This window comes from Rattus rattus, chromosome X, assembly GCF_011064425.1.
Source record: "Rattus rattus isolate New Zealand chromosome X, Rrattus_CSIRO_v1, whole genome shotgun sequence".
Taxonomy (NCBI): Eukaryota; Metazoa; Chordata; class Mammalia; order Rodentia; family Muridae; genus Rattus; species Rattus rattus.
Genome location: NC_046172.1, coordinates 102949905 through 102972511, shown reverse-complemented (window position 1 = coordinate 102972511; position 22607 = coordinate 102949905). Strand labels below are relative to the sequence as shown.

The 22607-nt window shown below is 42.9% G+C and overlaps 1 protein-coding gene, 2 non-coding genes and 1 pseudogene across 3 annotated transcripts in view; all 4 read right to left on the bottom strand.

Annotated features, from left to right (window-relative positions):
- Window positions 1-4748: 4748 nt before the first annotated feature.
- Window positions 4749-5434, bottom strand: LOC116889248 (annotated as a pseudogene).
- A 5612-nt stretch (window positions 5435-11046) lies between these two features.
- On the bottom strand, window positions 11047-11183 carry LOC116889478. Its single transcript, XR_004386429.1, has one exon. It is a non-coding gene; the product is annotated as a small nucleolar RNA SNORA1 (small nucleolar RNA).
- A 9846-nt stretch (window positions 11184-21029) lies between these two features.
- Window positions 21030-22607, bottom strand: part of Slc25a43 (solute carrier family 25 member 43) — a 33672-nt gene continuing 32094 nt past the window's right edge. The window contains 2 exon segments of the mRNA XM_032889472.1: window positions 21030-21230; window positions 22463-22597. Coding sequence (XP_032745363.1) covers window positions 21030-21230; window positions 22463-22597 — 336 coding nt within the window.
- Window positions 21824-21955, bottom strand: LOC116889474. The gene has a single exon (XR_004386426.1). It is a non-coding gene; the product is annotated as a small nucleolar RNA SNORA36 family (small nucleolar RNA).

The window sequence follows — 22607 nt, the reverse complement described above, 5'->3', positions numbered from 1 at the left end:
AGGGCGCGAGCCTGTCAGCATGCCCCAGACTGGTTTGCAAATAGCTTCCAAAGATCTCTTAGGGAACTGGCCTCAGAAAGTCCAAAGGACTGGACTCAAGGTGAGGAAATCATTTTAACTGGAAGCCAAATACAGAGCATCTAGAAGGATAAGAAGCTGTGAAAGGTTAAGATTGCAGTTGGCAGTCGACTCTTTAGACACCAAGTAAAATGCTCTTCCCTTGTTAGATGGCTCAACTTCCACTGTAGTGGCAATGGACCTATTTTCCCTGAGCCCCTGAATCCTGAACTGAGTAAATATCTGTTACAAATAACCTTAAGATCAGGAGTCCTCCCTCATGTTCAGGATGGGAGCAGATAATGTGATCACAAAACTGCTTTTTAAATAAGCAGTGTTTATGTTATAGAAATAAAGGCGACAGTTGAAAATAAAGGCACCTGACCCTATGTCTCCAACTTTCAAAATTCCCAAAGGTAAAATGCCAGTGAGCCCGTCCACACATAGACAAAGTGGGTGTTTTAGTTAGGGCTCCTTCTATTTCTGTGATAAAGCACTGTGACCCAAAACAACTTGAGGAGGAAGAGTTTATTTCATCTTATAGCTTGTAGTCCACGCTGTAGGCAAGAGCTCAAATAGGGCAGAAACCTAGAGGCAGATGTTGCAGAAGCCTTGGAGGGGAGCTGCTTACTGGCTTTTTCCCCCATGGCTTGCTCAGCCTGCTTTTCTGCAGCACCCATGCCCACCAGCCCAGGGGTGGCCCCACCCACAATGAGCCAGGCCTACTCATATGGCCATTCTGGTGGAAGCATTTTTTTCAACTGAGGTTTCCTTCTCAGATGATGCCAGCTTGTGTCAAGTTGACATAAAGGGGGACTGCAGGACTGCATTTTTTTTTTGTAAAAAGTCACTTGATTAGAGCTGTGTGGGTTTATTTTGGGGTCCTCTATGCTATTCCATTGGTTTATGTGCCTGTTTTTGTGCCAATACCATGGGGTTTTTACATTTTTTATTTATTAATTAATTGATTGATTAATTAATTTTTACAATGACTCTGCAGCTTGAAATCTGGCATCGTGATCCATGTGGTGTTTCTGTCAAGAACCAGCAAAAAAAATTCTAAAATTCATATGGGTGTCCGCAAGATTCCAATGCCTAAAGCAATCCTGAGTTAAAAAAAAAAAAGCTACAATTTGTTTGTTGACTTTGTGTCCTGAAACTTTGTTGCGAGTCTTTTTCAGCTGTGAGAACTTTCTGCGGGAGTCTTCAGGGTCTTTTAAGAACCGGCATTATCATTGGTAAATAGGGATGAATTGACATTAGTGAATTTTATTTGAAGCATGTGGATTTTATATTTTTCTTTTCCCTCTCTCCCTTCTTTTCTTTTCCTGTTCCCTTCCTTCCTTCTTTCTTCTTTCCTTTCTTTCTTTCTGAAACAGAGCCTCACCATGCAACTGCTGGCCTGGTGATTACCATGTAGAGCAACTCACGGAGATCAGCTTGCCCCTGCCTCCCAATTACTGGATTAAAGACAAGTACCGGGGTTGGGATTTAGCTCAGTGGTAGAGCGCTTGCCTAGGGAAGCTAAGGCCCTGGGTTAGGTCCCCAGCTCCAAAAAAAAAAAAAGAAAAGAAAAAAAAAAAAAACAAAACAAAAAGACAAGTACCACCACACCTGGGTGATGGACTTAAAAATTATTCATCCATCCATCCATCCATCCATCCATCCATCCATCCATCCATCCATCCATGTGTATGTGTTCTTGTGTGTGTTTATGTGCAGCACATGCGTGCGGGTGTGCAGGTGCCTACAGGGTTCATCAGAGGACATCAGATTTCCTGGAATTGAAGTTGGAATTGAAGTTAGAGGCAGTGCGAGCCGCCTGAAGTGGTGGATGCTGGGAGCCAATCCTAGCCCCCTCTGCAGCAGTTCCAGGTCCCCCAACTACTAAAACGGTCTCTGTAGCTCCAGTTTTTGCGTTTTTTTTATAATTTTTTTATTAACTTGAATATTTCTTATATACATTTCGAGTGTTATTCCCTTTCCCGGTTTCCGGGCAAACATCCCCCTCCCTTCCTTATGGGTGTTCCCTCCCCACCTCCCCCATTGTCGCCCTCCCCCCACCAGTCTAGTTCACTGGGGGTTCAGTCTTAGCAGGACCCAGGGCTTCCCCTTCCACTGGTGCTCTTACTAGGATATTCATTGCTACCTATGAGGTCAGAGTCCAGGGTCAGTCCATGTATAGTCTTTAGGTAGTGGCTTAGTCCCTGGAAGCTCTGGTTGCTTGGCACAGTTTTTGCGTTTTATATAGTGCTGGGGCTTGTGCCTTGTAGATAGCAGGTAAACATTCTATTACGGAGCTACATCTCTAGAGGGTTTTAAAGATTTTATTTATTATTATGTGAGTACACTGTAGCTGTCTTCAGGCACAGCAGAAGAGGGCATCAGATCCCATTCCAGATGGTTGTGAGCCACCATGTGGTTGCTGGGATTTGAACTCAGGACCTCTGGAAGAGCAGTCAGTGCTCTTAACCACTGAGCCAGCTCTCCAGCCCCCATCTCTAGAGGTTTTAAAACTTTTATTTATTTTCTTTTTGGTTATTGCAAATGACAGGATTTCACCATTTGGATACCCTAGCAACACTCCATTGTGCGTAAGTGCTACATTTTCTTTGTGCTACATTGTCTCAGGGCAATGGATATACTGGCTGTGTCTACTTAAGGGTTACTGTTGTAATGCCTGAAATTAATCTGTAAGTCTTACCGGCTCAAGGACCAGGTAACTTCCTGGAGTACTGGGAGTTGTAGTTCTTAGAAAATAACAAAGCCTCATGGGAAAGTATGGTAGCTTATGGGTTTTGTCTATATAAGTGCCTGCAACACGTGTCTCAGGGTCACTCAGCTGGGAAACTCCAGGGAGTGGTCCTGGTCCAAGCCCACCTGTTGGTCAGTGTTTAGTATTTAATAAAACTTGTTTCCGATTTGGTTCCAAATGAAGGAATTGTTTTTTCCTCTGGTGAATCTCAGGATTAATATTATGAATAGTATTGAAATGAATATGGGAAAGATGTCTCTTCAACATACCAAATTGCATTTCTTTTGAATATATACCTACTAGTGAGATTGCTAAATTATATAATGCATCTATCTTTTGAGGAATCTCCAAAGTTTCCCAGGGTGGAATTACTAATTTATATCCTTACCAATGACATGCAAGAATCCTTTTCTCCAGTGTGTTACTAGAGTGTGTTCTCTTTTGTCTTTCTGATAAGAGCAATTATTGTCTCACTCTGGTTTCAGTTTGCACTACCTTAATAATTAGTGGTGTGGAACACTTTTGTTTTCATGATTATTGACCAATTTACAAATCTTCTTTTAGGAAAAGTCTGGTTAGGTTTATTGCTATAGCTTCTTGTATAGGAAAAACCAAGTATAGGTTTATTGCTCAGTCTTTCCTTCCTCCCCCTCCCCTCCTCCTCCCTCCTTCCCTCCTTCCCTCTGTTCCCTCCCTCCCCTTCCCTTCTCTTCTCCCCTCTTCCCCCCTCCTCCTCCCTCCCTTCCCTTCCCCCTTTCCCTTCCCTTCCCCTTTCCCTTTCTCTCTCTCCCTCCCCCCCTTCCCTTCCCTTTCCCCTTCCCTTCCCTTTCCCTTTCTCTCCTCTCCCTCCTCCCTTCCTTCCCCTTTCCCCTTCCCTTCCCTTCCCCTTTCCCTTCCCCTTCCCCCCCTTCCCTTCCCTTTCCCTTCCCTTTCCCTTTCCCTTTCCCTTCCCTTTCCCTTCCCTTCCCCTTCCCTTCCCTTTCCCCCTTTCTCCCTCCCTCCCTCCCTTCCCCTTCCCTTTCCCCTTCCCTTCCCTTTCCCTTTCTCTCTCCCCTCCCCCTCCCCTTCCTTCCCTTTCCCCTTCCTTCCCCTTTCCCCTTTCTCTCCTCCCCTCCCCTCCTTCCCTTCCCTTTCCCCTTCCTTCCCCCCTTCCCCCTTCCCTTCCCTTCCTTCCCTTCCCTTTCCCCTTCCCCCTTCCCTTCCTTCCCTTCCCCTTCCTTCCTTCCCTTCCCTTCCCCTTCCCCTTCCTTCCTTCCCTTCCCTTCCTTCCTTCCCTTTTCCCCTTCCTTCCTTCCTTCCTTCCTTCCCTTCCTTCCTTCCTTCCCTTCCCCCCTTTCCCCTTCCCTTCCCCCTTCCTTCCCTTCCTTCCCCCTTCCCCTTTCCCCTTCCTTCCCTTCCCTTCCTTCCCTTCCCCCTTCCCCCCTTCCCCTTCCCTTCCCTTCCTTCCCTTCCCTTCCCTTCCCTTCCCTTTTTTTCTTTCCTTTTTTTAAAAACAGGGCTTCACTGTGTTGCCCTAGCTCTCTAGAACTCACTCTGTAGATCAGACTCAGAGATCTAGCTGCCTCTCTCTCAAGTGCTGGGATTGGTTCTTTTTTTTTGGTTCTTTTTTTTCGGAGCTGGGGACCGAACCCAGGGCCTTGCGCTTCTTAGGCAAGCGCTCTACCACTGAGCTAAATCCCCAACCCCAAGTGCTGGGATTAAATGTGCCCACCAACACTGCCTTGCTATTGCTTACTTTTTTTAGCAGCATGTTGACAATCTTTATTTTGCTAACACACACACACACACACACACACACACACACACACACACACAGAAGCAATACAACAGTTTACATAGTCCATGGTCTCTAAACACTTAATCACCAACAGTCACTCTGAGAAAGTCCTGTGCCGAGTCTCGTGGAGTCCACTTCTCTTCCTTGCTCCCCACAGCATCAGAAGTCTTGGCAAATGTTTTCCTTGTTCCCCCCACCGCCCGCCCCGTGCTGCTGCTTAATTTGATAGATTTCATTCTCCAGATGTACAACAGTCCACTCCATCTCCTAGTTCTTACTCACCAGCGACACCCAATTTGACTCCATTCTCTCTCAACTTAGCCCCAGCTGTAAGCCGCATGTTCTTGCGCTGCCGGTGTAAATCCTGAATATGTTTTCTTAACTTCTGAAGCTCTTTCTGTGCATGTTCAATCATATGAACAAGATGTTCGTTCTCTACTTTCCAGGCATTACATCTATGCCGTGACATCAGCTCCAGATTCTCAGTCTGACCTGCCTGATGCTCCAACTGGGCCATAGAATTGTTTACACAGTCTTGCCACGCAGTAATGTCATTTTTTTGACCCGAGGAAGGGACTGGCAGTTCATATTGTTTCATGCTGAGTCATTCAGTCGATTGTCGAGCAGCCAGTCTTTCAAATTCACTCCTCATTCTGTCTGTTTCAAAGGCAGAATAATCTGAGCCTGTCAGGTTGCTCAGGTACTTCGTGGTAGGTACGCATCTGCCGTTCCTCCTCCAACAGGGCCGCAGTTGCTTCCCGCACGCCAGGCATCTCATAGCCTTGGTCAAAGTAAGGTAGCGTATCCACCACCACCTCCCGGGCTACCAAGCTGGTGCCCGCCATTGCGTGGTACTCTGCTCCAAGAGTGCCTGTTGCTTATTTTGTAGTTGTGTTTTTGTTTCTGTTGAGATTAGGAGTTCCTTATATTACAGTGGATGTCAACCCACTTTTTTTTTTTTTTTTTTTGGTTCTTTTTTTTTTTTTCGGAGCTGGGGACCAAACCCAGGGCCTTGCGCTTGCTAGGTAAGCGCTCTACCACTGAGCTAAATCCCCAACCCCGTCAACCCACTCTTAAATGTATCCTTTTTGCAAAACTGGGAATTTGGCTTAGGGCCTCATGCATGCTAGGCAAATGCTATACTATACTCCTAGCCCCCTTATACTATTTTTCCAAAATTTTAAAAAAGAGTTATTTATTTATGTGTGTGAGTATACTGTAGCTGTCTTCAGAACTACAGCATAGGGAATTGAACTGCTGCAACATTTTTTTATAAATCTGGAAGTTAAAATTTTTCAAGGGGGCTGGAGAGATGGCTCAGTGGTTAAGAGCACTGACTGCTCTTCCAAAGGTCCTGAGTTCAAATCCCAGCAACCACATGGTGGATCACAACCATCTGCAATGAGATCTGACACCTTCTTCTGATGTGTCTGAAGACAGTGGTAATGTACTCATATAAATAAAGTAAATAAATTAAAAACTTTCAGAAGAAAAAAATCAGGAATATGAAGAGGTCAGGAGAATAACGAATAATATTAATGATGATGATATGGATGATTTACATTTAGTCAGTTCATTAAAATCTCACCCTCCAGAGAGACATAGTGGAACTCTATATTAGTAGTTATTGTGTTTTGGGGAGCTCTGGAAAATACAAGTATAATAAAGAAGCAGGAACTGAAGTTAAAGCACTGCCTATTAGTTCTGAAGGGAAAAAAAAGGAAGAAGCTCAAGCAGTACCTAGGGCCTTGGATATCTCTGTACGAACACCTAGAATGGAGGTAATAAAATGAATGTAAAATGTTAATGCAAGCAGGAAAACCCCATATTGTACACATGGTTCAGACACTGTGGAATGAAAACTCCTGTCTGACATAGTAAAGGAAAGGGATGAGAGATACCACAGGGAAGTGAATGAGAACAATGATTTACCAAGACAGTATTGCCAGTAAGTTATTGACTGAAATGTGAAAAGCATTCACAAGAAGAAGCTGGCCCTTGGGCACTCTGGAGGCTGAAGCAGTAGGACTGTAAGTCTGAAGCCAGCTGACACCCTGTCTCAAAAATAACTAAAGAAGGACAAGCAAGATGTTGCAGGGGTTGAAAAGAACAGATGCGGCCAAATTATCCTGACTTCTGCACATGAACCATGGCACAGATGTACCTGTGTTCACTTTCAGACACATTGTACTCTCTCTGTCCATTTCTCTGTCTCTGTCTGTCTGTCTGTCTGTCTCTCTCTCTATCTCTCTATCTCATAAAACAAGTTTGCTTGTTTTGTTAGTAGGCTCCTTACTATTGGATCAGGCTAGCCTTGAACTCAGAGAGATCCAACTGACTCTCTTTTTTTTTTTGAAAAATTATTTATTTTATGTATATGAGTTCACTACCTGTCTTCAGACACACCAGAAGAGGGCATCAGGTCCCATTACAGATGGTTGTGAGCCACCATATGGTTGCTAGGAATTGAACTCAGGACCTCTGGAAGCATGCACCACTGAATCTAGCTAAAACAAATCCTTCCTTCCTTCCTTCCTTCCTTCCTTCCTTCCTTTCCTTCCTTCCTTCCTCTCTTTCTCTCTCCCTCCCTCTCTTTCTTTCTTTCTTTCTTTCTTTCTTTCTTTCTTTCTTTCTTTCTTTCTTTCTTTCTTTCTTTCTTTCTTTCTTTGGGTTTCTCTGTGTAATAGTCTTGGCTGTCCTGGAACTTGCTTTGTAGACCAGTCTGGTCTTGAACTCACAGAGATCTGCCTGTCTTTGCCTCTAGAGTCCTAGTATTGAAGGCATGCATGACCACACACAGCTAAAATAAATTCTTTTTTAAAAAATTAAAATAAATTATTAAAGAAAAATTACTAAGAATTTCACTCCTGGCATGGTAGCATACCATGTAATCTCAGTATTCAGAAGTCAGAGGCAGGAAGATTGCAGTTTCAGGCTAGCCTTTGGTACATAGTAAATTTCAGGCCAACATGGGCTACACTGGAAGACCCTACACTCCCACCCCCAAAGAAAAACATCACAAAAATAGGACCAAAGAATAAAAGGGAGATAGGAAAATGTAGTTGTGAATATGGATAAGACACAGCTCAGCTAGATGAAAGATATACACAGTACTGCATATAGCTAGCTGTCAGAGGCAAGACATTATGACAACAGACATAAACCACCCATACTGGATAGTTCATTCAGATAGCAACGCATCTGATAAGTTCTTTTCAGAATTTAATTGCAGTTCTGTATTCATTACATGCATATTGGCATGTGTGTGCCATGATGCGTATAGAGCTCAGAGGCCAACTTGCCAGAGTCTGTTCTCTCCACCAGGTAGGGCCGAGTGACTAAAGTCAGGTCATCCAGCTTGGCAGCAAACACCTTTACATGGTCCATGTTTTCTAAATTTCTGACCCTTTTCCTGATAATTAATAGTTCTCGTACTAAGGAGAAACAATGAATGATGTTGCTAGGCTGGACTTAGTGCTGACAATGTGTAAAGATCTGGTTAGTAAGGTGTGAGTGGCAAGAATCTGGACAAATGTGACTGTGGTCTGGCTCTCCTCAACAAACACTGAGCATGGTCACATGGGGTAAATTGTGTGCATACATGCATGTCTGTGTCTGGGTTTAAGGTTGACTTCAGAGAAAAGATAATGTGATAGCCTAGTCAGATACCAAAAGAGAAAGAAAATTCATGAGGGAGAGTAGTCCAAAGAGAAAATTTAGATTTGTACAGAAGGACACCTACTCTTCCCAGGATGAAGACCAACACACCACAGACTTCTGGGAATTGAATACAAAAAGGCAAAGTTCAGAATAGGCTCAGGTTTATAAAATGGGAAGGACCACAATAAAGGGTTTTAACATTCTTTTTAGAGCAAGACATTTAAGGATGTAGAGATAGGATTTAAAGGTAGCAAGAGGTCTTTGAGTACTGGATTGATTGATGCTCAGTGGTTACAAGCACGTAAGGGTTACAAGCTCTTTCTGTTCTTCCAGAAAACCCAGGTTTGATTCCTAACACCCACAGGATCACTCACAACCACCTGTAACTCCAGTCCCAGAGGATCCAGCACCGTCTTCTGGCCTCTTCAGGCACTAGTTTCACACATGGTGCACATACATACATGTAGGCAAGACATCCATACACATAAATACAGTTAAAAGGAAAGAGAGAAAGAGGGTTGGGGATTTAGCTCAGCGGTAGAGCGCTTGCTTAGCAAGCTCAAGGCCCTGGGTTCGGTCCCCAGCTCCGAAAAAAAGAAAAAAAAAAAAAAAGAGAAAGATAACTTGTCGAGTCTTGCTTGAGTTAGACTGATATGGTAGAGAACATAAGATCAGGGAAACTTGGAGTTCTACTTTGTCTTTGTTGGTCAGCCTGTAGTGTCAGGTTCACTTCTGAGTACCACATTTAAGAGGACATTAAGAAACTAAGACAGGCTGGATGAGGTGGCTCACATCTTTAATCCCTGCACTCCAGAGGCAGAGGCAGACAGATCTCTCTGAGTTTGAGGTCAGCCAGGTTTATAGAGCGAGTTCCAGGACAGCCAGGGCTGTGCAATGAAACCCTATCTCAGACATACATACACACATATACACATACATACATATATATATATATATATATACACATACATATATATACAGACACACACAGAGAGAGAGAGAGAGAGAGAGAGAGAGAGAGAGAGAGAGAGAGAGAGAGAGAGAGAGAGAGAGACTAAAATAAAGTCAAACAAGGACATCAGGAAGGTGAAAGCGAAGTGATGAAGGATAATTATTATATCATATGAGAAATGTCTGAGTGGATTAGAGACATTTAATTGGGAAAGGGCTTCGGGTAAAGGAGAGGCAACATAATTTTCCTTATCATAAAAGGACTGTTGGAGTATTCATGAAAGTAGACTTCAGCCCAACAGGAAATTATTTTTTTGGGTGGGGCCAAATGTGAGCAGATTATAATATGTGTAAAATGTCATAATGAAACCCATTATTTTATGTGGCTGGGGGATGTAGTTCAGTTGGAAGGGTACTAATTTAGCATGCACAAAACCCTGGGTTCAGACTCCAGCCCTGCATGAACTGGATGTGATGATGCATGCCTATAATCCCAGCATTTAAGATGTGCAGACAGAAGGGTCACATATTCAGTGGTATTCTAGGCTACATAGTGAGTTTGAGGGAAACAAAGAAAATAAAAAAGGAGAAGAAACCAATTATCTTTGTAGAGTAAAAAAATAAAATGAACTACAGAAAGATATTGTTTTTTAAATTATGAATGGTTTCAAGGTAATATGGGCTGTATGATGGGGTGAATTAATTATTATGGAAATGCTAACTATTCAGAAAGAATAGTCACATACTTAGCAGGGACTCTGGAGAAGAGGTCAAACAAAACCTGGTACACAGTAAGCATTCAGTGCAGGTCTGATTTCTTCAATTGATTTCTTCAATATTAAGAAAAATGCAGGTTGACTGACAAGATTGATTGACAGATTGATTGACTGATAGGTTGCTGAGGATGGATCCCAAGTCTTCCTTGGGCATAGTAGGCAAGCACTGCATCACAACTATATCCTCAGCCCCCCAAATTTGAATTTTAGCAAACAGTCTATTCTAACTTTGCTTACCAAGGTGGTAATCCGTTTAACCTACTTGGCAGTAATGTATGAGACTACGGAAGTAGGATGTGAATTTCTAGTAAGCACCCAGAAGAAGCACTGTTCATTTTCAGGCCTGACTCACATTCCCCATTGAAGCTATTGTCACAGTTGTGTTTGCAGTATAATTATTGAGAAGGAATCTTCTTCTGCCTACTTGGTTGGTATATTGCCTTCTAGACTATTCTTACTTCTTACCAGTTTGTGTGTTTGTTTATTATTATTATTATTATTATTATTACTACTACTACTACTACTACTACTACTACTACTACTACTACTACTACTACTACTATTTTGAAACAGGATTTCACATAGCCTATGATGACCTTAAACTAATTATGAGCCGAGGGTGGCTTTGAACTCCTGATCCTCCAGTTTCCATCTCTCCAGCACTGGGATTACAGGCTTCTGCCACTCTGCCTTACCTCTCATATAGTTTTTATTATATCACATATGTTTCTCCAAAACCTACAGACCTCCCTTTGCTTACTGGATCAAGCCTAAACTCAGATTAGCATTGGAAGCCCTTGCTTTCGTTTTCTCTTTGTACGCCAGTGCATGGAAGGATTTGATTTCTGGAAGGTTAAAAAAGTATTTGATGGATTTCAGCCATGGAGGACTGCTCCAGATAAAGCAAATCAAACAAAACAAACAAGATTTACTGCAGTGCTGTTGATATACAACACAACTGTACAGTCTTTTCTTGTTTGAGGGTGCAAGCCTAAGGCATTATGCAGTTATATATGAAAGGCAAGCATTGACCTACATCTTCCCAGTCTTTGCTTTTTTTTTTTTTTGACAAATGTTGCAGGTCTCATTGTAACCACTGTAATTTAATCTGCTGTAATGGAAGCATGACCTGTATTTCAATTTAGCCACATTGACCAGTTCTGGACATTGACCAACAACAATGCCCATTCTTATGTACAATGAGTCTTCCAATCTTTGTTATTGATACAGGCTCTTACAAGGTAGCTGAGGCTTGCCTCACACTCCTGACTCTCCTGCCCCAGCTTCCCAAGTACTGGGATTATAGGCTTGTGCCATTACCCCCATTAAAAATGTACATATTTGGGGTTGGGGATTTAGCTCAGTGGTAGAGCACTTGCCTAGCAAGTGTAAGGCCCTGGGTTCGGTCCTCAGCTCTGGAAAAAAAAAGGTACATATTTGAAGGGCACAATTTGACAATGTTTACATATGCGTACACTGACAAAACTGTGGCAGTTACATAGTGAAGGGATCTATTACCAAAATTACCACATGTCCCTTTGTAACCCCTCCATCCAAGCAAACAGCTTTCAAAGATTTATTTATTTATTATATATAAGTATACTGTAGACACACCAGAAGAGAACATCAGATCCCATTACAGATGGTTGTGAGCCACCGTGTGGTTGCTGGGACTTGAACTCAGGACCCCTGGAAGAGCAGTCAGTGCTCTTAACTGCTGAGGCATCTCTCTAGCCACAAACAGCTTTCAGCATACTGTCACTTTAGATTAATTTACATGTCCTAGGCTTTTGAATAAAAGGAACCATGCAGTATATATGCTTTCCTTTGTCCTAACTTCTTTTGGCATATTGTCAATTGATGAATATTTGAGCCATTTCTGTTCTTTGCTTATTTTATGTAAGCATACCCAACCAGCCTGCCTTCCTCCCTCCCTCCATCCCTCCCTCTCTCTATCCCTCCCTTCCTTCTATCCTTTCTTCTTGTCCGTGTGTCTCAAACCTGTTTTCTTTTCTTTTCCTTAGAGTTACTGCACCATTCATTGTACATCCCTAACAGAATGGCACAAGCATTTCATTTCTTCTATCTTTAGCTTCTGCCTCCTTAGTTGCATTTCTTGTTGTTTTTCTCACTCTAGAAGTTTCTTCCTTTTCCTTCTTTTAGTAGTCTTGTTCAATTCCTCTGTTTTAATTTTTTTAATTAGAATGTCATATGTGTTTGAGTGTTTTGCCTGCATGTGTGTCTGTGCCCCACATGCATGTGTGGTGCCTGCAGAAGTCAGAAGGCATCAGATCCCTGGAATCTGAGTTATAGATGTTGTGAGCTGGGAAAGGAACCTGGGTCCCTCAAAGAACAGCTAATGGTTTTAACCACTGAGCCCCATCTCCGTCCCCAATCTCTCTGTTTTAAATGCCATTTGCTTGTTGATGACAGTTGTGCTTATGCCTTTCACTATTACTTTTCACCAAACTTCTAATCTGACCCTCTTATTTTAAAATAAATACTATTAGGGTTCTGTTAGTTTCCTCTTGCTGCTGTAATGACTTACCACAAGCACCGTGGGTAAACAATAAAGATTTACTGTGCTACGATTCTGGAAGTCACACCTGTGAAGCAGAAGTCAATGCATTCATTTCTGGAGGCTCCAGGGGAAAACCCATTTTGTAGCTCATTCAAGTTATAGAGTAACCATAGCTCCTTTTGGTTATAGGACTGAAGTTCGTGTCTCCTTACTGGCTGTCGCCTGAGGGTCATTCTTAGATTCTTTTTTTAAAAGAATTATTTATTCATCTTACATGTATGAGTACACTGTAGGTGTCTTCAGACATAGGAGAAGAGGGCATCAGACCCCATTACAGATGGTTGTGAGCCACTATGTGGTTGCTGGGAATTGAACTCAGGACCTTTGGAAGAAAAGTGCTCTTAACCATTGAGCCATCGCTCCAGCCCCATTCTTAGAATCCTGAAACCATCCATGTTCTTTAGTTCCTGGGCACCACTGTGTTCAGAGTCAGTCCTTGTCATGTCTCTTCTGTCCTTGCATTTCTAGTTTACTCCCTATGCTCTGAGTCTCTTAGCAATTTTTGATGGCTCTTGTGGATAGATTGGATACACCCTGACAAACCAGAATACTCTCTCTATCTCAATGACTATAACTTTAATCACTTGTTCAAAATCTCCATTGTCTTAGAGAATGGTGCCTCATGTCTGTAATCGTAGTACCTGAGAAGCTGAGGCAGGTGGCTTGCTATGGGTTGTAATAGTAAGACTCTGTTTCGAAACTATCAATCCTCAATTAAATCAATTAAAATTAACGAAAAGGTCTTGGGCATTAGGATATGGATACTTTGGGGGTCATTATTTCATCTACTACAAATTGGGCAATTGTAGGGACAGTTTAGACTGTGGCCAACTATCAATTTTTTCACTTGGATTTATTCTGGGCATTTTGAATTTAATGTATTACCAATAGAACTTTTAGTTCTTTCTTTCTTTCTTTTTTTTTTTTCCGGAGCTGGGGACCAAACCCAGGGCCTTGCGCTTGCTAGGCGAGCACTCTACCACTGAGCTAAATCCCCAGCCCCCTTTTAGTTCTTTCTTGAGCAAATCTCTGACCCTCTCTCATTTTTCCCATATCCGCAAATGGCAACATAATTTGATTTGTTAAATTAAAGGCCAAAGCATTAGATCCCAACCTCAATGTCCCCCTTTTACTTCCTGGATTCATTTGTTCAGTAAATCTTTCTAAGTCCAACTGCAAAACATATTTTAGTGTTATTTTTGTTTTTACAAATATTATATTTTGCATGTGGGTGTTCTGCCTGCATGTGATTTGCTATAGTGATAGAAACCCTAAGACACTGCCCTTCTCAAGGGCTGGAGTATAATTTCTAGGACCCACACTAGTTGGCTCATATGCATGTACATACATGCAGTGATGAAGGAGAGCAGAAGAGGTTGTTAGATTCCTTAGGGACAGAGTTACAATTTTGAACAGCATGTGGGTGCTGGGAATTGAACTTATATCCTCTGGAAGATCAGCCAGTGCTCTTAACCACTGAGAAATCTCTCTATCATCTATTTTTATTATATTTTAAAGTGTGTGTGTGGGAGGGATGTGAGTGTGTACAAGTGACTGCAGATGCTTTTGGAAGCTAGAAGTGTCAGATCCCTCTGGAGCTGGAGTTAGTAGCAGTTGTGAGTCAACTAGTGTGGGTTCTCGAAATTATACTCCAACCCTTGAGAATGGCAGTGTCTTAGGGTTTCTATTGCTGTGACAAATCACCACGACCAAAAAACAAGTTGCGGAGGAAAGGGCTTATTTGGTTTATACTTCCATATCACTGTTTATTATTGAAGGAAATCAGGACAGGAACTCAAACAGAGCAGAATCCTTGAAGCAGGAGCTGATGCAGAGGTCATGGAGGGATGCTGCTTACTGGCTTGCTTCCCCTGGCTTGCTCAGACTGCTCTCTTATAGAACCCAGGACCACCAGCCCAGGGATGGCACCACCCACAATGGGCCTTGATCACTAATTGAGAAAATGTCTGACAGCTTGGTCTCCTGGAGGCCTTTTCTTAACTGAGGTTCACACTTGCACTTGTTTTTTTCCACTGCTGGGGATGTTCCTTCTGCCGCTCTCTGTGGTTGCCTCATTCTCATCATTTAGGCTTTATCTCCAATTATCTCAGACTCGCCTTCCCTGGCTCCCCGATTGATTGATTTTTACCTTTCTCCCACATAATCCCTTAATTAATGCACTATTTTCCTTCCAACTACAATGTAAAACTGCCTTATTTTTAAATAGTCGTCTATTGACATCTGTGCCCACGAGGATGGGATCTCCATGACAGTGGTCAGTCACATTTGCCTTGCATATCACTGCACGGACAGCGCCCAGCAGTTGTTGGATAAATGCACAAAGCCAGTCTTCTCTCTGTTTCAAGCACTCTTTGCTTGTATCCATCGCTGAGATGCTGCCTATGTCCTTGCATTAGTTACTTTTCTGTTGCTGTAATAAACACCATGATCAAAGCAGTGTGTAGAAGAAAGTTGTTTTGGCTTATCATTCCAAAGGGCTCAGGGCCAGGGGTACAATATCAGAGAAGGCATGGCAGCAAATCAGAAAGCTGAAAGATAACATCTTGCAGAAAGCAGAGTGGAAGTGGATGAGCCTTCCACTCTGCCCCCAGTGACACACATCCTCCAGTAAGGGTGCTCCTAACAGTTCTGTAATATCCAAAAAAAAAAAAAAAAAAAAAAACAAACAAAAAAAAAAAACCACTAACAGCGGCCACCAAGTATTCAAGAATAGGGGAAGGACGTTTCTCATTCAAACTGCTACAGTCCTTCCTTCAAAACTCCATTCTTATTGCCCTGTACAAAGCTTAAGTCCAAGTGGATCAAGGACCTCCACATAAGACCAGATACACTCAAACTAATAGAAGAAAAACTGGGGGAGAGCCTTGAACACATGGGCACTGGGGAAATTTTCCTGAACAAAACACCAATGGCTTATGCTCTAAGATCAAGAATGGACAAATGGGATCTCATAAAACTACAAAGCTTCTGTAAGGCAAAGGACACTGTCATTAGTACAGTTGTCAAACTGCAACCAGCAGATTGGGAAAAGATCTTTACCAATCCTACATCCAACAGAGGGCTAATATCCAAAATATACAAAGAACTCAAGAAGTTAGACTGCAGGGAGACAAATAACCCTATTAAAAATGGGGTACACAGCTAAACAAAGAATTCTAAGCTGAGGAATATCGAATGGCTGAGAAGTACCTAAAGAAATGTTCGACATCCTTAGACATCAGGGAAATGCAAATCAAAACAACCCTGAGATTCGACCTCACACCAGTGAGAATGGCTAAGATAAAATACTTAGGTGATAACTGATGCTGGCAAGGATGTGGAGAAAGAGGAACCCTCCTACATTGTTGGTGGGATTGCAGACTGATACAACCACTCTGGAAATCAGTCTGGAGGTTCCTCAGAAAATTGGATATAGTATTACCTGAGGACCCAGCTATACCACTCCTGGGCATACACCCAAAGGATGCCCCAACATATAACGAAGACACATGCTCCACTATGTTCATAGCAACCTTATTTATAATAGCCAGAACCTGGAAAGAACCCAGATGTCCTACAACAGAGGAATGAATACAGAAAATGTGGTACATCTACACAATGGAATACTACTCAGCTATCAAAAACAATGACTTCATGAAATTCATAGGCAAATGGATTGAACTAGAAAATATCATCCTGAGTAAGGTAACCCAATCACAAAAAACACACATGATATGCTCTCACTGATAAGTGGATATTAGTCCAAAAGCTCGAATTACCCAAGATATATATGACCACATTAAGCTCAAGAAGGACGAGCAAAGTGCAGATGGTTCAGTCCTTCTTAAAAGGAGGAATAAAAATATTCATAGGAGGAGACAAAGTTTGGAGCAGAGACTGAAGGAATGGCCAATCAGAGCCTGCTGCACCTGGGGATCCAGCCCATACACATACAGCCACCAAACCTAGACAATATTGATGAAGCCAAGAAGTGCATGCTGACAGGAATCTGATATAGCTGACTCCTGAGAGGCTCAGCCAGAGCATGACAAATACAGAGGCAAATGCTAGCAGCAAACCATTGAACTGAGAACAGGGTTCCCATTGGAGAAATTAGAGAAAGGATTGAAGGAGCTGAAGGGGCTTTCAACCCCATAAGAACAACAATACCAGCAACCAGAGCTCCCAGGGACTAAACCACCAACCAAAGAGTACACATGGACAGACCCATGGCAAATGTAGCAGAGGATGGCCTTGTTGAGCACAAATGGGAGAAGCCCTTGGTCCTGCCAAGGATGGACCCTTTAGTGTAGGGGTATGTCAGGGTGGGAAGGAGGGGTGGATGGGGAGGGGAATGCCCTCATAGAGGAAGGGAAGGGGGAGGGGATGGGGGCTTATGGACAGGAAACTGGAAAAGGGAATAACATTTGAAATGTAAATAAAAAAGTATTCAATTAAGAAACCTCAGTTCAGAGCCAGGCATGGAGGGGCATACCTCTGATTTTGGTATTTTGGAATCTAAGGGGAGGAGGATCATGAGTCCAAAGCCACCCAGGGCTGTACAATGAGGCCCCTACCTTAAAGCACCAAAACCTAGCAGGCCATTTGTATTTATCCTAATACATTGCAATTCCAACAATGGCAGGAAGATTGCTATGGGTTGGAGGCCACTCTGGAGTACAGTTTCAGTCCTGCCTGAATGCACTACAGGGTGAAACCCTGTCTGAAACAACAGCTCCTTCAAAAGAAGAAAATAAAACAGCAATAAAATTAAAGTCCACCAAAAAAATAACGTAGTTCAAAGCTAAGCAGAGGACAACACCCCTGTGTTTCTAGTACCCGGGAGACAGGCAGGATGATTTCGAGTTCTAGGCCAGTCTGGGTTACAAAGTGAATGGCATTCTAGGACATCCTCTTAACAAAAACCAAAAAAATCCTAAACCTTAATTCAAGACTCCTCACCTCAGTGTCCCTAGTCGTGGCTAGCCTATCTCCTGTGCCTAACCTTTTAATCACGTTCTCAGCACTCACAGACCGAGCACCATGACAGTCTTGTCAGCAGGAGACACTGCTCTGTCGTGCTTTGTGTTTGCTGTGTAATTCCAGTCCTTCATGGATAGAGGTACATTTCATCCCTTAAGATACTGCTGGACGGATATCACACCACACTTCTTCATAGTTCTTCTGAGGTTCTTAGTCCTGTGTGGTGCGTGCTGGTAGACAGAAGCTAGGAAGGCAGAGCATCTTGTTACACCGCTGAGGAAATAAAAACAGCGCTCAGTTCACTTTAAGAACAGAACTAGAGTTTTAAGGAGTCATTCTGAAACTACAGGAAAATGAACCATTTTTAAATTTATTTCAAAAATCACAATTCAGTGAGACTGGAGAGATGGCTCAACTAATCAGAGCACACACTGATCTAGAAGAGGACCAGAGTCTGGTACCCAGAACCATGGCAAGCAGTTTATACCCACCTGAAACTCCAGATCCGAAGGGGTCTGATGCTTCCTTCTGGCCTCCACAGGCGTCTGCACTCACACACACGTGCCCTCATCCCCACATAGAAATAATTACGAATAACTCCAAAACAACTGGAAGCGCAAACACCCCTGTGCCAAGTACCATGTTTTACAGTTGTGGAAGAATGCACAGAAGAAATACTAAGATGTGTATCATCTGATGCTAGATTTTCAAATTTGTCAGAAAATGTGTTTACAGTATTCGGTGCTTTCTGAAAATTTGTTGCTTAAAAGGAAATAGTAATTGATAAACATGGAGTATTGACTGAATTCTGTATTTGCCTCCCCCCAAACACTAACAGATTGGGCTACAGAAGTGTGTCAACTTCATTCCATATAAAACAGTCTGTCACAGGAGTTTGAAAAACGAGTTATTTTGCATATTTAAATCAGACAATGGTCTAAGAATTTAACCATAGTTTTATAACTATGATTTGAAATAAGTAACTGACACATTTTTCTTTTAAAGATTTATTTATTTATTATATATAAGTACACTACAGCTGTCTTCAGACACACCAGAAGAGGGCATCAGATCCCATTACAGATGGTTGTGAGCCACCATGTGGTTGCTGGGATTTGAACTCAGGACCTCAGGAAGAGCAGCAGTCAGTGCCTGTGATTGCAGCTGGGCACCATCCCATCTAGTTACATATTAGGCAGGAGGATTTCTGTGAGTTCAAGACTGGCCTGGTCTATAGAGTGAGTTCCAGGACAGCCAGCAAACACAGAGAAACCTTGACCCAGTAGGTGTGGGGGATCGGAGGTAGAAATCCCGGAGAACACTGCCTTCTTGCAATAAAAGCGTCTAAGCGTGGGCTGCTTGGTTTTTCAATAAAGAATGAGAGCTCTAGGGTACCAGTGTGACAGAACACACTTTTCATCCCAGCCACCTGGGAGGCTAGGCTGGAGCATCCTGACTCTGAGGGCAGCCTGGACTTTGTATCAAGATCATTTGAAAAACAAAAAAAATGTTTTTATTTGGAGATTTTGATAAGTCCTAACCTACAGGGTGGTTTGTGCTCTCAGAAGCCAGCAGAGTTTCAGAAGTCTGTGTGGGGAAGCCATAGGTCAAAGACATTGAACTTGGCCTACTCAATGGGGACTCCTGTGACTGGGCTTGTGCCACAGACTCTGCTCTTCCTCCTCAGCTACAAGATGCTTTGAAGTGCTGTGGCTACACTTTTTTTTTTATTCCTTTTTTTTTATTAACTTGAATATTTCTTATGAACATTTCGAGTGTTATTCCCTTTCCCGGTTTCCGGGCAAACATCCCCCTCCCCCCTCCCCCTCCCCCTTATGGGTGTTCCCCTCCCCCCCCCCCCCCCATTTCCGCCCTTCCCCCCCACAGTCTAGTTCACTGGGGGTTCAGTCTTAGCAGGACCCAGGGCTTCCCCTTCCACTGGTGCTCTTACTAGGATATTCATTGCTACCTATGAGGTCAGAGTCCAGGGTCAGTCCATGTATAGTCTTTAGGTAGTGGCTTAGTCCCTGGAAGCTCTGGTTGCTTGGCATTGTTGTACATATGGGGTCTCGAGCTCCTTCAAGCTCTTCCAGTTCTTTCTCTGATTCCTTCAACGGGGGTCCTATTCTCAGTTCAGTGGTTTGCTGCTGGCATTCGCCTCTGTATTTGCTGTATTCTGGCTGTGTCTCTCAGGAGCGATCTACATCCGGCTCCTGTCGGTCTGCACTTCTTTGCTTCATCCATCTTGTCTAATTGGGTGGCTGTATATATATGGGCCACATGTGGGACAGGCTCTGAATGGGTGTTCCTTCAGTTTCTGTTTTAATCTTTGCCTCTCTCTTCCCTGCCAAGGGTATTCTTGTTCCCCTTTTAAAGAAGGACTGAAGCATTCACATTTTGATCATCCGTCTTGAGTTTCATTTGTTCTAGGCATCTAGGGTAATTCAAGCATTTGGGCTAATAGCCACTTATCAATGAGTGCATACCATGTATGTCTTTCTGTGATTGGGTTAGCTCGCTCAGGATGATATTTTCCAGTTCCAACCATTTGCCTACGAATTTCATAAAGTCGTTGTTTTTGATAGCTGAGTAATATTCCATTGTGTAGATGTACCACATTTTCTGTATCCATTCCTCTGTTGAAGAGCATCTGGGTTCTTTCCAGCTTCTGGCTATTATAAATAAGGCTGCGATGAACATAGTGGAGCACGTGTCTTTTTTATATGTTGGGGCATCTTTTGGGTATATGCCCAAGAGAGGTATAGCTGGATCCTCAGGCAGTTCAATGTCCAATTTTCTGAGGAACCTCCAGACTGATTTCCAGAATGGTTGTACCAGTCTGCAACCCACCAACAATGGAGGAGTGTTCCTCTTTCTCCATCCTCGCCAGCATTTGCTGTCACCTGAGTTTTGATCTTAGCCATTCTCACTGGTGTGAGGTGAAATCTCAGGGTTGTTTTGATTTGCATTTCCCTGATGACTAAAGATGTTGAACATTTCTTTAGGTGTTTCTCAGCCATTCGGCATTCCTCAGCTGTGAATTCTTTGTTTAGCTCTGAACCTCATTTTTTTTAATAGGGTTATTTGTCTCCCTCGGTCTAACTTTTTGAGTTCTTTGTATATTTTGGATATAAGGCCTCTATCTGTTGTAGGATTGGTAAAGATCTTTTCCCAATCTGTTGGTTGCCGTTTTGTCCTAACCACAGTGTCCTTTGTGGCTACACTTCTTTGCAGTGTTTCTCTCCCCTCGGAGGGTCTATTAGCATGTGATTACCTCTAGGCTTTCTTACAGTCTGCTGGAATGCCATAGTGACAGGGCAGTGTCAGCGAAGCTTCTCCAAGCACAGATATTCACAGGGAAAGTTTGCAGTTCCGAGGTGATGTATGGTCTAGTCCTCTCATTTCTTCTCTCCCCTCCGGATGTGCACAGTTCAGAGGTCATATTCATCTGTCAGTGCTGTACCTCTACCAGGGTAGTTTCATTCAGTTTTACAGAGTTGGTATTTTCGAGTGCAGTCTTCTGGGTTAGAATAACTTCTTTATTTCCCGTAACTCTTGGGGTTTCAAACTTTGGTCCACTCCTGGGGTTAGTTTATAGGTCAGGGGGGACAGGGTGTAACCATTTTGATAAAGAAAGATTCTCTTACAGAACTCAAACATGCCAAACATAACTCCAAAATATGGAACTACCTGTTGAAACAGAAAATGAAAATTGTGTTAAATTCTTCAAAAGAAAAGACTTATTTTTATTTATTCATCTGTGCGTCTGTCTGAGTGTGGGGAGACATGGGAGGGGGGAGCAGAGGAGGGTATTGGATCCCTAGGAGATAGGGTTTTGTGTGGTTGTGAGCCTTTCAACATGGGTACTGGCAACTAAACTCAGGTTATCTGGAAGAGCAGCAAACACTCTTATTCACTGAGCTACCTCTGCAGCTTACATATTAAACAACGTTTTATTTTTTTTCTTCCATTTTTATTAAATTGGGTATTTCTTATTTACATTTCAAATGTTATTCCTTTTCTAAGTTTCCTGTCCATCAGCCTCCTAGCCCCTCCCCTCCCCTTCTCTATGGGTGTTCCCCTCGGCTTCCTTCCCCATTACGCCCCCCCATATTCCCCTGCACTGGGGGTCCAACTTTGGCAGGACCAAGGGCTTCCCCTTCCAGTGGTGTCCCAACAAGGCTATTCACTGATAAATATGCATTTGGAGCCCTGGGTCAGTCCATGTATAATCTTCAGTAAATAACATTTTAAATTAAAAAAATTAAATTTTAATTTTTTATTGATGTGGACTAGGAAGAATATGAACAGAGAATTCCTCTCTATTCAGTCATTTCCACTAGCCAGTTTCAATGTCCCAAAGTTTAATTAACAGAACAGGGAAGCTGCCCTGAACTGAACTCAACACTTCAGAGTCGTATCTTAAACTCTTACAAAAGGGTACTTCTGCAATGGAGTTATACCAGAGTAAACTAAGATGATAGCGGAGGGCAGTGCTCCATGCTAACTCCTTTTCGAATCAAAGAATATGGAAAAAGGAAAGCTGGTCCAGTGTGGAAGGGGATGAAAGGCTTCAGAACCAGTGAAGGGTATGCCCTGCGTAAGCATTAATATCCATGTAGTTAATTGGCCATTGCCCATCTCTATACGTTGGTCTTGACTGGATATTTACATGTGAGATGGGGACCTGTAGTCTCCTTACAGAGAGGTCCGTGTGTCCTAGTATTGGAAACCTCCAGTTGGTACCAAATGCTCAGCTCTTCCAGGGTGTGGTATTAGATACTAAAGCTTTGTGTTCGTCTAGGTTGACGCACACGGACTATCAGTGGTGACTGAGGTATTTTCATGCAAATTGTACTGAGAAGATCAGGAAGGGAAAGGACTGGAAGAGGCAGAGAAGCAGGGACCGTCACTCTTCTTACCTTCAGTAAGTTAGCCGTCAGTCCGTTCCAGAGCCCCAGGACCCCTTGGGTCTTCACTATCTGTCTGAAGCAGTCCACTGCTCCTGAGAAGTGGACATCTACTCCTCCATAGTGGGGAAGATAAGGGCTTTGAGCCTGGCAGGAA